Genomic DNA, 14,699 nt, shown 5'->3' with positions numbered 1-14,699 from the left:
AAAAAAAACAAAACAAAACACAAACAAAAAAAATAAAGCAATCAAAGATGAGAAGGCAGATATAGCTACAAAAAAGTTCATGGCCACATAGATAATGATGAAAAATGGGAAATTACTTATATGTTAAACAAGAAGGAACTGGTTAAGTAAATGATGTCCTATCCCTTATCTTGAGACCAAGCTTTCAACCCTTTCTACCCAACGACTCCCCAGAGAAGGACAGGCACCAGATTTTCAAAATCCTACCTTAAAGCCAAAATCTGAGACCACAGATTAGAAACTGTTGGCAACTTTTTTTTTTTTTTTTAAAGAAAACCTCCTTATTTAGGTGTAATTTACATAAATAATGTGCACATATGTAAAGTGTGCAATCACCACAGTCAAGATAGTATACATTTCTCCCAACAATTTCCCAAAAGTTTCCCCATGCCCCTTTGTCACCCTCTCATCCTCCCCATCCGTGGCAGCTACTGATATGCTTTCTGTCACTATAGACTAATCTGCATTTTCTAGGATTTTATATAAATGAACTCATGCAGTGTATTTGTGTGTGTGTGTCTTTGTTTTGGTAACTGCTTAGCCCAAACCCCAGCCAGTGACCAGTGCCCACTGTATACCAGCCCTATTGTTGTCTTACCCATAGCACTGTTGTGGGCTTTCAGGACTTTTTGGTCTGGGGCTTTCAGAGCACTTTCCAGAGCACTTGTTTCCACATTTCGGAGGATGGAGGTGGTTGCGGATGCAACTTCTCTCTTCTCTCCTTTTTCCCAGAGAGTCTTACTGGTGACAAGTGACTCAAAGTTGTCAACAACCTGTTGCAGCTTGGAAGACAAAAAGAATAAAAGAAATCCATTCTGACATGTTCCCCATCCTGAGGGACAGTAGAAAGCAGGCTCTGACAAGACGACCTGGACTTAATTCCCCAGGTCCACCATTCACTGGTATGTGATCTTGGGCAAGTCACTCAATCACTCTGGGTCTCAGTTTCCCCATCTTAGGATGGGGACAGTTATTACACGTCATAGAGTTTTTGGGAGAATTAAATGAGTTAAAAGATGCTACACTTTTAAAGGGAGCACTGGTGGTTCAGTGGTAGAATTCTTGCCTTCCATGTGGAAGATGCTGTTCGATTCCTGGCCAATGAACCTCAAGTACAGCCACCACCTGTCTGTCAGTGGAGGCTTGTGTGTTACTATCATGCTGAACGGGTTTCAGTGGAGCTTCCAGACTAAGACAGACTAAGAAAAAAGATCTGGTGATCTTCTGAAAATCAGCCAATGAAAACCCTATGGATCACGGCAGTCCAATCTGCAATCAATCATGGGGATGGCACAATACGGGCAGCATTTCATTCCATTGTGCATGGGGTCACCAAGATTTGGAGGTGACTCCATGGCAGCTAGCAACAACAACAACACTTTTAGAACAATGTCTGTGCCTGGTAAGCACTATATAAAGGTCATTTGTCAGTAACATATTTTACCAACAGTGAGGTAGTAAGAATGCGAGAAATAGACCACTGGTTCTCATAGGGACATTTAGCAATGCCTGGAGACATTTTTGGTTGTTATAACTGTGGTGAGGGGGTACTACTGGCATCTAGTGGGTAGAGGCCAAGGGTGCTTCTCAACATTCTACAAAATTCAGGACGGCCCCACCACAGAGAAATATGGAGCCTAACTGTGAATAGTATTGAGGTTGAGAAACCCTGAAATAGTTACAGTAACAAAGACACTCTATCTAGATGTTTTGTTTTGTTTTTTAAATTGTGGAAAACACATATGTAACAAAACATTTGCCTGCCATTTTAAACTCAGAGGAGAGCCAAGAGGCAGGCCAGTGGCTGGAGAAGGATGAAGGGCAATGGTGAGGTTTATACAATTGTAATACAGGAGATTTGAAAGACTATTTTAATGCAGATTCCCATGTTCTTGTACTCAAAGTGTGTCCTCAAACCAGCAGCGTCAGCATCACCTAGGAGCCTGTTAGACAAGCAGGACCTCGGCCCCTGCCCAGGTGGACTGAATCCAAATCTGCACTTTAACATGATCCCTAGGGGATTTGTGTGCACAATGAAATGCCAGACAGTAAGTCCCATAAGTGCTGGAACCTTGTCTAGTTCACAGCTGTTTCCTAGCATCTAGGACTAGCTTAAAGCAGCCCCGGTGGCACAATGGTTAAGTGCGCAATCTGCTCCCGTAAAGATTAAAACCCGCTGCCGTCAAGTCGATTTGGACTCATAGTGACCTATAGGACAGAGTAGTTAATGCCCTATAAGTTTTCAAGGCTGTAAATCTTTACAGGAGCAGACAGCCACAGCTTTCTCCCATGCAGCGGCTGGTGGGTTCGACAAGCCAACCTTTCCGTTGTCTTAGCAGCTGAATTCTTAACCACTGCGCCACCAAGACTCCTCCGTACAGATTACAGCCTTGCAAACCCTATGGGGGCAGTTGTACCCTGTCCTATAGGGCAGCTATGAGTTGGAATTGACTCGATGGCACCCAACAACAATGGGGCTATCCATGGCAGATAGCAGGTGCTCAATAAATATTCATCAACTGAATGAAACCACTTAAGAGGAAAATGCTATCACACCAAAGAGTTATAAGCAGAGTGACATTTATGAAGGGTTGGAGGAACTTTTGGAACTGGCTTTCAAGTACACCTTTTGAATGTTCTACTCTGTCAGTTCATTGAGTCTTTGTGGGAATTCTGAGCCGAGCTATCTATTTTAGGACCAGCCTCCCACCTCCTGCCTGGTATGTAAAATATCTCTCTCCCCAATAACTGACCACTGAAGTCTTCTTGGCTTAAACTCATTTGTACAGAGTAGGTGCTGAAGGAATTTGCTGTTCAGAATTGCTATCGTAGTGGCTGATTCCTCGGCGGTACTGCTGGATGGATTAGAAGTTTAGCACAAACCATTAGTACCACCTAGAATCTCACACAGTGACTCAACGCATCCCCTCTCTCCACTCTCCCATCCTCACCTTTCACTTCTGCCAATTTTCCTGGACTCCCCTTCCCCCTTTCCATCAGCAACCCATGGTATGACCATGCACTTGAGAACAACACTCTACAGGGTGGTGGAGCAACAACATGAAAAGAACTTGGGGGCCCTTAACGATCTCACAGAGCGGAATCTCTCCACCAGCTCAGACAGCTCACTCCTGGACTGTTAACGGAGAGAGAAACAAATGCATGTTTAAAAAAAAGCCGTTGGCTATTTGGGACTCTTTGTCGTAGCAGCTTCATGCTAATATATTTTTTCTTAGTTTCTCTTTCTTGCGCTAGTAGTAGAGGGAAGGATGAGAACAATTTGGGAAACTATTCACCAGTTTCTCCCATAAATTTGTCAACTGGCTTTTCTGTCTCCCAGTTGGATGCCGGTCTTTAGAGGGGGAGTATCCCAGAATATATACACCCTGCCCCACATTTTGGGCTTTGTAAATATTTGTTACCTGGCTACTTTCCAGGGCTCAGTCTGTACTCACCATTTTCTTGCCTTTGATTGGTGGTGTCTTTGAGGAGGTGGTGTCTGTAAAAGACATTGGCGGTGGGGGGGGGGCGGTTACTATTGAAAGTGAGAGTGAAGAGAGGAGGGGTAAATTGGGTAACTTTTGCATCTAGATGGTCTGAACTGACACTCTTTACATTTGCATGACGTAGAGCAGCGATTCTCAACCAGGATCCATTCTGTCCACCCCCACTCCCTGCTCCCCACCCCACACATTGGCAATGTCTGCACACATTTTTGGTTGTCACATCTGCAGAGGGGGTGTTACCGACACATAGTGGGTAGAGGCCAGGGATGCTGCTCTACATCCTACAATGCACACAGGACAGCCCCCAACAGCAAAGAATGATCCGACCCCAATGCCAGTCAGGCTGCCGTGGAGAAACCCTGATATGGAGGAAACAGAAAAGTGTAAGCTCCATAGTCTTGACTGGAAATTATAACTGAAATGGTTGAGGAGACAGAAAATTGGAAGCCTCAGGCTTTTAAACTGAGCGTAGATGGGAATAATAGCTGAAACACAGGTATCAGTTTTCAGCTATCAGCTATTAATGAAGACCTCTGTTGTTTCCGGTGCTTTGTGGGGACAACCATCTCTATATTAGACAGATGAGGAAATGTGAGCAAATATTTACATATCTAGTACCATCAGACTGAGGTTAAATCTATATTTATTCCGTATCTTGGTTTTCAGCTGAGTCTGTTTGCTAAAAACTGCAAAGAGCTATCCCGTCATACTGAAGTTTTGTCTTAAGAGTTCAAGAACTTTGACTTATAAATCTGAGTCTAGAATATGCTTGTTAATGGAAAACTGCACTTTAAAAAAGTAGTTTTATTGTGGTAAAAATATATATAACAAAACATAGGCCAAGTCAACATTTTTTACATGTACAGCTCAGTGACACTGATTACGTTCATCATGTTGTGCAACTCTCATCACTATCCATTTCCAAATTGTCTCCACCACCATTAGCAGAAACTCAGTACACCCTAAGCAAAGACTCCCCTTTTCCTCCTCCTTCCTACCCTGGGTAACCATCAATAATATTTGGTCTCTATACATTTGCCTATTTCATATAAGTGGGATCATACAATATTTGTCTTTTTGTGACTGACTTATTTCCCTCAGCATGATGTTTTCAAGGTCCGTCCATGTAGTGGCATGCATCAGGGCTTCGTTTCTCTTTATCTCTGAATAATATTCCATTATGTATTGTTAGGGATTGAACTGTGTCCCCCAAACATATGTGTTGTAAATCCTAACCTCTATGTTGTGGTCTGAAGCCCTGGTGGTGCAGCGGTTAAAGCGTTCAACTGCTAACCGAAAGGTTGGTGGTTCAAACCTACCAGCCACTCCTTGGAAACCCTATGGGGCAGAGTTGGAATTGACTTGATGGCAAGAGTTTTTTTTTTTTTTTTTTTTCTGGGTATGTTGTGGTTATAATGCCATTTGGGAATGGGTTGTCTTTGTTATGTTAATGAGACAGGATTAGTGTAGGGTGTGTCTTGAGTCACTGTCTTTTGAGATATACAAGAGATTAAATGAGCAAGCAAAAGAAGCAGAGATGGGTAAGACTGATGTCAAGACACATGGAGATCTCCAAGGAACCAGGAAGCAGAAGCTGAAGAAACAAGGACCTTCTTCTAGAGATGACAGAGAGAGAAAGCCTTCCCCTAGAGCCGGCACTCTGGGTTCGGACTTCTAGCTTCCTCTACTGTGAGAAAATAAATTTCTGTTCGTTAAAGCTACCATTTATGATATTTTTGTTATAGCAGCACTAGATAACTAGACATGTATATACTAATTTTGTTTACCCATTTATCTGTTGATGGACATTTCAGTTTCCACCCTTTGGCTATTGTGAATAGTGCTACAACGAACTTTGGTGTACAGGTTTGTGTTCCTGCTTTCATTTCTTCCAGGCATATAACTAGGAGTGGAATTATTGGGTCACATGGTAGCTCTGAGCTCAAACACAGCAACAATTGTGAGGATGATGCAGGACTGGGCAGTGTTTCGTTTTGTTGTACATAGGGTTGCTATGAGTCAGAACTGACTCAATGGCACCTAAGAACAACAATGGTAGTTCTATGTTTAACTTTTTGAGGAACTGCCAAACTGAGAAAGCTGTGCTTTTGACTGCAAGTTGTTAACTTTGTCATGGGAGGTTGCTTGTACCCACCAACCTTGGTGATAACAAACTGCAAATGGACTCAGTCTGTATAAAAGGACTGCATAATCTAAAAACCAAACCCATTGCCGTTGAGTCAATTCCAACTCATAGTGACCCTATAGGACACAGTAGAACTGCCCCATAGGGTTTCCAAGGCTATAACCTTTACGGAAGCAGACTGCCACATCTTTCTTCCGCAGAGTGGCTGATGGGTTCAAACCACCAACCTTGCAGTTAACAGCCAAGTGCTTAACCCCTGTGCCATCAGGGCTCCTTATAAAAGGACTGCATAGAAGCTCCTAAATTTAGGAAAATAACCAAAGGCTTTTTTCTTCCTTGTAAAATAAGATGAGTTTGACTGAATTCAAGTAGGATCTCAATCTGTTTTTGCATTTCAACAGAGGGCCCATTGCCTAGAAAAAGAATAATTTACTCAGTGACTGAAAAACTCAACAGTGAAAAGAAAAACTGAGAATCTGTGGAAGGGGGCCTAAAAAAAGGAAAAGAACAAATCTGGAGAACATGGAGGTAGAAACTGAGATTCATAAGGAAGTTTTATTTCCTGATGAAAGCTTGCAAAGAAGGGAGTGATGCTCCCACTAGCTATATCATAAGAACCACCAGCCATATTTAAACAACACAGGTTGAAATTGACTCTTTCTATAGTAAGCATAGGGTTGCTATGAGTCGGAATCGACTCGACGGCAATGGGGGGAGGGGATAGTAAGTCTCACCAGGCTTCTGCCTTAACTTATATTTGTAAACAAAAGGCTTCATATTCTTGGGAAAAGGTGGTTGCCAGTCAGCTGCCAGTTGGCCCTCAGATCCATATCCACTCTTTCCATGCTCTGTTCTGTTTCATAGAGAGCTACATTTTCCAGGGATCTCTTGCCCTCTGGCTTCCTGATATGTTCAGCCAGTGAAAGGCACTGGTAGAATACAGGAGAGCAGAGGAAGGGAGGAGCCAGCGTATTTCTCCCCCATCTCCTCTGCTTCCTGTGGCATCTCCAGCATTGGCCACACTTCTTCCAAGGTTCCAGCTCTCACCAGATGGACTTAGCTCTTGGGTTCTGGTAAAACCACCACTTTCTCTTGTCCCTATAGGCATACGGTAGCAGTACTTTTGCTACTGCTAATCTCTGGGTTGCCTCACCATCCTCCTTTTGGCTTCTTAGCTCCTCCATCACCAATACCATTCCCTATATGAAATTCCTTCTGCTTGAAAGACTTAGCATGACTTCTGTTTTCCAGGGCAGATCTTGAGCTAAATATCTTGCAGATGAGCTGAAGAAACAGTTGCCGTTGAGTCAATTCCAACTCATAGCGACTCTACAGGACAGAGCAGAACTGCCTCATAGGGTTTCCAAGGCTGTAATCTTTACAGAAGCAGACTGTCACATCTTTCTCCAGCGGAGTGGCTGGTCAGTTTGAAATGCCAACATTTGGTTAGCAGCCAAGCTTTCAACCATTGCACCACCAGGGCTCCTTTCTTGACTAATAAAGAAGGGTAATTTATTTTTTTGCACCAGAAAAGGAGTTCTTTGTCTCTGTTATTGTTTATCCAAGTCCCATGCTATAGTACAGCAGGTGGCTAAGACCGTGTACTCTGAAGACAGTTTGACCTGAGTTCAAAACGGGCCACCACCACTTATTTATTATCTGTTTGGCCTGGGGAAAGTTACTTAATTTCTTCTTCTTTTTAAGTAATATTTTATTGCTTTTAAGTGAAATTTTACATAGCAAATGAGGCTCCCATTTAACAATTTCTACAAAAATTATTCAGTGATATTTATTACATTTTTCACAATGTGTCATCATTCTCATTCATTCTGTTCTGGTTATACCATTTCCATTACTCTAGTTTCCCTGCCTCTTATCTTCCCATCTTTGTTTTAGAGTAATTTTTGACCATTTGTCACATATAGATGATTTTTTTAAAGGAGCTCATTACTCATGGGTGATATTCTGTATTTTATGAGCCAATCTGTTATTTAGCTAAAAGGTGACCTCAAGGGATAATTTCTATTTTAGGTTTAAAGAGTATCTCAAGGTGATAGTCGTGGGGAGTCTTCTACTCTCAGTCAGTCTAGTAAGTCTGGACTTTTTGAGAATTTGAGTTCTGTTCCACATTCTTCTTCTGTTCTGTCAGGATCCATCTACTGCGGCCTTGATCAGAACCATCTGTAGTGGTAGCTGGGCACCATCTAGTTTTTCTGGTCTCAGTGTGGATGAAGCCATGGTTCGTGTAGACTATTAGTCCTGTAGACTACTTTCGTTTCTGAGTCTTTGGTTTTCTTCTTTCTCTTTTGTTCCAGACAAGCAGAGACCAATAGTTATATCTTAGATGGCAGCTCCCAAGCCTTTGGGACCCGAGATACTACTCACTATGTTGGGATGTAGAACATACACTTTATGACCTATTTATGAGAATTAACTGAGCTGTCCCAGTTACTTAACTTCTTGATAACTCAGTTTCTTTATCTGTAATAACAATGATTACCTCATAGGACTATAATAAATGAATAATACATGGGAAGCATTTAGCATGGCACCTGGCTACATAGTACAAGGGAAATAAATAAAAGCTATTAGTATCATTTTATCATCTAACCAGCTTCCTAGAATTTATCTTTAAAGTTTCTCTCTTATGATTCTGTCTGTAGCCAATACCTAATGGGTTTCTGCCAAGTCAAATATCTTTTTTGTGTATAGACCTTCCCCATCCACATGGTTTCCATGAAAGTGATCACATATGAGAATGGTCACATTTATACAACACAGCACCTCCCGTTGGATACAGATCTGAGGGTGGACACATGACTCAGACTGGGCCAATTGGTCCATTTCCAAAGGATCTGCAATTGAGCTGAAGAGAGAGTTGGTTAATTTCTCTTTGGGTGGCTGGCTCAATAATAAACATAAGATCTGGAGCTGCTGGTGGCCATATTTTCTGTCCTATGGATTAGGAAGCAGAGAAAGCAAGTCCACAGTGAAAGAGAAGAAACGAGCAGACCCAAAGAGGATCAGAGACTGGGGGAAGACGGTGAATTTGATGGTGTTGTGTCCCTAGTTCTAGTTCATTCCAGAAATCCAGCTGCATCCTTGTCCTTGAGTTCCTAGACACATCCATGCATCCTTACCATAAACTCTTATTTTCTGCTTAAGTTAGTATGTGTGGGCTTTTCTTTCTTGCAACCCAAAGAATCCTGCCTCAGTCACCACTTCATCACTTTCTCCATCTCCAAACATCACTGGCCTCCCTCACCCCATTATTTCCTTTGTTCTTTTCCTTCATCCATCATCCGTTTCCCTCCAGAAAATAGAACCACATCCTGGTCCCACAACGAGAACATCTTTTCTGGTGTTTGGCTCAACAAAAAATGAGGGAGGGAGACAAGAAGACAAGGATTTTCTTACCCTGACAAGTGTTCTCATTGGAATTCTTGAATTCTGTATCCCCAGAAAGGAGACTGTATCCAGAGACACAGTGACAGTGGAAACTTCCTTCAACATTCTGACATTCAGCATTTAATCCGCAATACACACTAAAGGGTGGTTCACATTCATTAATATCTGAAACACAAAGAATAAATTTAGTTATTCAGTCAACAAAGATTTATTGTGCATCTATTACGTGCCAGAATCTATGCCCTTTCTCCAGTGTCTGTCCTGGCTTTCCAAGAAAACTCAGTTTAGGTAATAGTTCATTGACTTTGGTTGGGTTCTTCAAGAAACAGACATTGAGATAAGGATTCAAGTGTAAGTGCTTTATTTGGAAGGTGATCCCAGAAAACAATGGAAGATAAGTGGTAAAGTGGGTCAGAGAAGAAAAGGCAGAATATAAAAGGGGTGTTATCAAGCAAGTTTCCATTATGGGCAACTGGGGCTCAATCCCTTGGGGGACCTCTGGGAGGAAGTGTAGAGCACACATTTTAGAGTGACTCCATCTGAGTGAGAAAGGATCTCATCAACTCCCATCATTTATTGGTTGAAAGACGCTCCCCCCAAAAAACCAAACCCACTGCTGTGGAAGTGATTCCTACAGGACAGAGTAGTACTGCCCTATAGGGTTTCCAAGGTTGTAAATCTTTATGGAAGCACAATGTCACATCTTTCTCCTGCGGAGCTTGTGGTTTTGAACCATCGACTTTTGGCTCCCAGGGAATGGTAACTCCACAGCACTTCTGGCCTGTCCTGAGCATGGGCTGAGTGGGCTCTAGCAGCTAGAGAGAGCCGTAGGTATTGGCAGGGTCATCTGGAATGGGGCATATCAAGGGCATGTAAGTGGGATACCGACCGTACACTTGTTAATGACATACACTTGACATATACTTGCATACACAAAATAGCTACACTTGATAATTGAGTTAGAATGCCTTTGTTAAGTCAAAATGTCTCCAGTCCTGAGGGTCACTGTAGCTCCTTTACAGTGGTGATGATCAGGCAGTGAAAAATGTGTAATCTCCCTGTCAGGTATGATAAAAGGAAATTTGGGACTTTCAGAGTGTGAGATAGTGTGGCAGACACTGTGTCACATACTCAATAGCCATTCCACCTTTTCTTGTTTCTTTGTTTAGGAGGCCAGTCATGGAGATCTTGTTCCCATTTCTCATATATTCTCTTTCCCAGTCTCCCTTTCAATCAGGGTGGCCATGTGACACAACTCCAGCCAAAGAAAAGTAAGGGATGGTCTGCTGGGGGACTTCTGGGAAAAATCATGCTTCCTGATAAAAAGGACAGATAGGTGAACTTTCTGGCCCCACACCTCCCCCTTGGCTTCCTGAATTTGGATATAGTATGAAGATATGTAGTCAGGAGTTATGTCAGCTATCTTGGGACTATGATACGACAAGCATGTTGAAGTTTGTGAGCAGAAGAGCAGAGAGAGCTTGGAGTCCTTGATTCTGTGGGCTGCTGAAGCAGAGTCTACCTCCAGTCAAGCGATTCCCCTGAGACTATTAAGTCATGTAGAGAGGTCCTGGAGAAGGAGAGAGAAAGGGGGAGAAGGAGAAACACACATCAAGAAGCATCAAAGTGCCTGACATGTAAGGTAAGAAGCCATCTTGGAAGTGGACCCTCCAGCCTCAGCTGACACCACGTGGATCAGAGGTGACCCTCCCCCACCAGATAAGTCCTTCCAGAAATCCTGATCCGCAAAATTGTAAGCAATACAAAATGGTTGTTTTTTTTAAAAATTAATTTTTTTGTTGTTGAGAATATACACAGCAACCAACCAATCAACCCACTGCTGTCAAGTCGATTCCAACTCATAGCGACCCAGACAGAGTAGAAATGCCCCGTAGGGTTTCCAAGGAGCGGCTGGTGGATTCGAACAAACTGCCAACCTTTTGGTTAGCAGCGGAGCTCTTAACCATTGTGCCACCAGGGCTCCATAGACAGCAAAACATACACCAATTTAACAATTTCTACATGTACAATTTACTGACATTGATTACATTCTTCAAGTTGTGCAACCATTCTCACCCTCCTTTTCTGAGTTGTTCCTCCCCATTAACATAAACTCACTGCCCCCTAAGGTTCCTGTCTAATCTTTTGAGTTGCTGTTGTCACTTTGATCCTATATAGATAGTTCTTAAAAGAGCATAATGTCCAAGGCAGACATTTTTTACTAGTTAAGCTAAACTGTTGTTCGGTTTTTAAGACTTCAGGGGATATTTTTGGTTTAAGTTTTAAAGATTATCTCAGGGCAATAATTTCAGGGATTCATCCAGCCCCCTTGGCTCCAGTAAGTCTGAATACATGTGTCATGGATTGAACTATGTCCCCCAGAAATATCTGTCAACTTGGCTAGGTCATGAGTCCCAGTATTGTTTGACTGTCTACTATTTTATCATCTGATATGATTTCCCCATGTGTTGTGAATGCTATCACTATGGTGTAATAAGATGGATTAGCGGCAGTTATATTGATGAAGTCTACGAGATTAGATAGTGTCTTAAGCCAATCTCTTTTGAGATATAAAACAGAGAAGCCAACAGAGAGACATGGGGACCTCATACCACCAAGAAAGCAGTGCCGGGAGCAGAGCGCATCCTTTGGACCTGAAGTTCCTGTGCTGAGAAGCTCCCAGACCAAGAGAAGACTGACAACAAAGACCTTCCTCTGGAACCGACAGAGAGAGAAGGTCTTCCCCTGGAGCCGGCGGTGCCCTGAATTTGGACCTGTAGCCTACTAGACTGTGAGAGAATAAATTTCTTTTTGTTAAAGCCATCCAATTGTGGTATTTCTGTTATAGCAGCACTAAGTGACTAAGACACCATGAGAATTTGAAATTCTGTCTTGTATTTTCCTCCTTTTGATCAGGATTTTTCTGTAGACTCTTTGATCAAAATGTTCAGTAATGGTAGCCGGGCACCATTCAGTTCTTCTGGTCTCATGGCAAAGGAGGCAGTTTTCATGGAGGCAATTAGCCACAAAATCCACACACTCCTCCTATTCCTGACTCTCCTTCTTCCTCTGTTGCTCCAGGCTGCTTATAAGCTTTTAAGATTCCCAGGCACTACCCAATGAAGTAGGAGGTAGAACAGAAGCACTAAACACGTTATTAGGTCAATTAAATGGGGTGTCCCATGAAACTATGACCCTAAACTGCCAAACCAAGGAAACAAATCCCATGAAGTGTTTGGTTGTACATAAGCAGCCTCAGCAGCTACTCTTCTTTTTTTGTAAATGTATCTATCACACAACTTTTGCCAGTTCATTATTTTACAGGTGTACAACTTATTGACAGCAATTACCATAATTGGCTGTGTCACCTATGCTTAATCAATGCAATTTTTCCATCACCTTTAACCCCCATCCCCCATTTTCCCCTTCCTCCCACACCTGGTAACCACTAATAAACTTTGGTCTCTATATGTTTGCCTTACCTTGTCTATTTACATAACTGAGGTCATACAATATTTGTTCTTTTATGATTGACTTACTTCATTCAGCATAATGTCTTCAAGCTCCATCCATATTGTAGCATGTTTTAAGACTTCATTTCTTCTGCTGGCTAGGTAGTATTCTATTGTAGGTATATACCACATTTTATTTACCCATTTATTTGTTGATGGAAATTTAGGTTATTTCCAACTTTTGGCTACTGTGTATAGTGCTGCAATGAACATCAGTGTACAAGTCTCTGAGTCTCTGCTTTCAAGTCTTTTGGGTATATACCTAGGAGTGGAATTGCTGGGTCATATGGTAGTTCTATTTTTAGTTTTTTGAGAAACCACACTGTTTTCTACAACAGCTGTACCATTTTGCATTATCACCAGCAATGGATGTTGTTATGTTGTTGTTAGGTGCCACTGAGTTGGTTCCGACTCACAGTGACCCACTATACAACAGAACAAAACACCACCCGGTCCTTCGCCATCCTCACAGTTGTTGCTATATTTGAGCTCATTGTTGCAGCCACTGTCAATCCATCTCCTTGAGGGTCGTCCTTTTTTTTGCTGATCCTGTACTATATCAAGCATGATGTCCTTCTCTAGGGAATGGTCCAGCCTGATAACATGTCCAAAGTATGTGAATTCTAAGGAGAATTTGGGCTGTCCTTCTTCCAAGACAGATTTGTTCATTCTTCTGGCACTCTATGGTATATAGAATATTCTTTGCCAACACCATGATTCAAAGGCAGCAATTCACCTTCAGTCTTCCTTATTGTCCAGCTTTCACATGCATATGAGATTGAAAATACCATGGCTTGGGTCAGGTGCAGCTTAGTCCTCAAAGTGACATCTTCACTTTTTAACACTATAAAGAGGTCTTTTGCAGCAGATTTGCTTAATGCAATATGCCATTTCATTTCTTGACTGCTGCTTCCATGGGTGTTGATTGTGGATCCAAGCAAAATGAAATCCTTGACAATTTCAATATTTTCTCTGTTTATGATGTCACTTATTGGTCCAGTTGTGAGGATTTTTGTTTTCTTTATGTTGAGGTGTAAACTGAAGGCTGTGGTCTTTGATCTTCACCAGTTAAGTGCTTCAAGTCTTCTTTGCTTTTAGCAAGCAAGGTTGTGTCACCTGCATACGGCAGATTGTTAATAAGTCTTCCTCCAATCCTGATGCCATATTATTCATATAGTCCGCTTTCTCGGACTATTTGCTCAGCGTACAGATTGAATACGTATGTTGAAAGGATACAACCCTGACACGTACCATTCCTGACTTTAAACTACTGCCTCTCGATCTATGTACAGGTTCCTCATGAGCACAATTAAGTGTTCTGGAATTCCCATTCTTCACAATGTTATTCATAATTTGTTATGGTCCACACAGTCAAATGCCTTTGCATAGTCAATTAAACACAGGTGAACATCTTTCTGGTATTCTCTGCTTTCAGATCCATCTGACATCAGCAATGATACCACTTGTTCCATGTCCTCTTCTGAATCCAGCCTGAATCTCTGGCCGTTCCCTGTTGATGTACTGCTGCAACTGCTTCTGAATTATCTTTAGCAAAATTTTACTTGTGTGTGATACAAATGATATTGTTCGATAATTTATGCATTCTGTTGGATCACCTGTCTTTTGAATGGGCACAAATATGGATCTCTTCCAGTTGGTTGGCCAGATAGTTGTCCTCAGATAGTTGGCATAGATGAGTGAGCACTTCCAGTGCTGCATCTGTTTGTTGAAACATTTCAATCGGTAATCTGTCGATTCCTAGAGCCTTGTTTTTTGCCAATGCCTACAGTGCAGCTTGGACTTCTTCCTTCAATACCATTGGCTCTTGATCATATACTACCTTCTGAAATGGTTGAATGTTGACCGATTCTTTTGGTATAGTGACTCTTTGTATTCCTTCCGTCTTCTTTTGATGCTTCCTGTGTGTCATGGATTGAATTATGTCCTCCAAAAAATGTGTATATCAGTTTGGCTGGGCCATGATTCCTGGCATTGTGTGATTTTTCCTATATGTTGTAAATCCTGCCTCTATGATGTTAATGAGGGAGGATGGGTGGCAGTTGTGTTAGTAAGGCAGGACTCAATCTA

General features: G+C 42.0%; 1 protein-coding gene across 3 annotated transcripts in view; it reads right to left on the bottom strand.

The window, feature by feature from the left end:
• ADGRE3 (adhesion G protein-coupled receptor E3) overlaps window positions 1–14,699 on the bottom strand; it is a 54,305-nt gene that overhangs the window by 28,226 nt on the left and 11,380 nt on the right. For all 3 annotated transcript variants that reach the window (XM_023724742.1, XM_023724744.1, XM_023724743.1), the window contains 3 exons: window positions 9,109–9,264; window positions 3,495–3,538; window positions 638–821 (listed from right to left, as the gene is read on the bottom strand). In XM_023724742.1, the coding sequence (XP_023580510.1) occupies window positions 638–821; window positions 3,495–3,538; window positions 9,109–9,264 (384 nt within the window). The remainder of the gene's footprint in view (window positions 1–637; window positions 822–3,494; window positions 3,539–9,108; window positions 9,265–14,699) is intronic.

This window comes from Trichechus manatus, unplaced genomic scaffold (genome assembly GCF_000243295.1).
Source record: "Trichechus manatus latirostris isolate Lorelei unplaced genomic scaffold, TriManLat1.0 scaffold00258, whole genome shotgun sequence".
Classification (NCBI taxonomy): Eukaryota; Metazoa; Chordata; class Mammalia; order Sirenia; family Trichechidae; genus Trichechus; species Trichechus manatus.
This window is presented reverse-complemented; position numbering and strand designations above follow the sequence as displayed.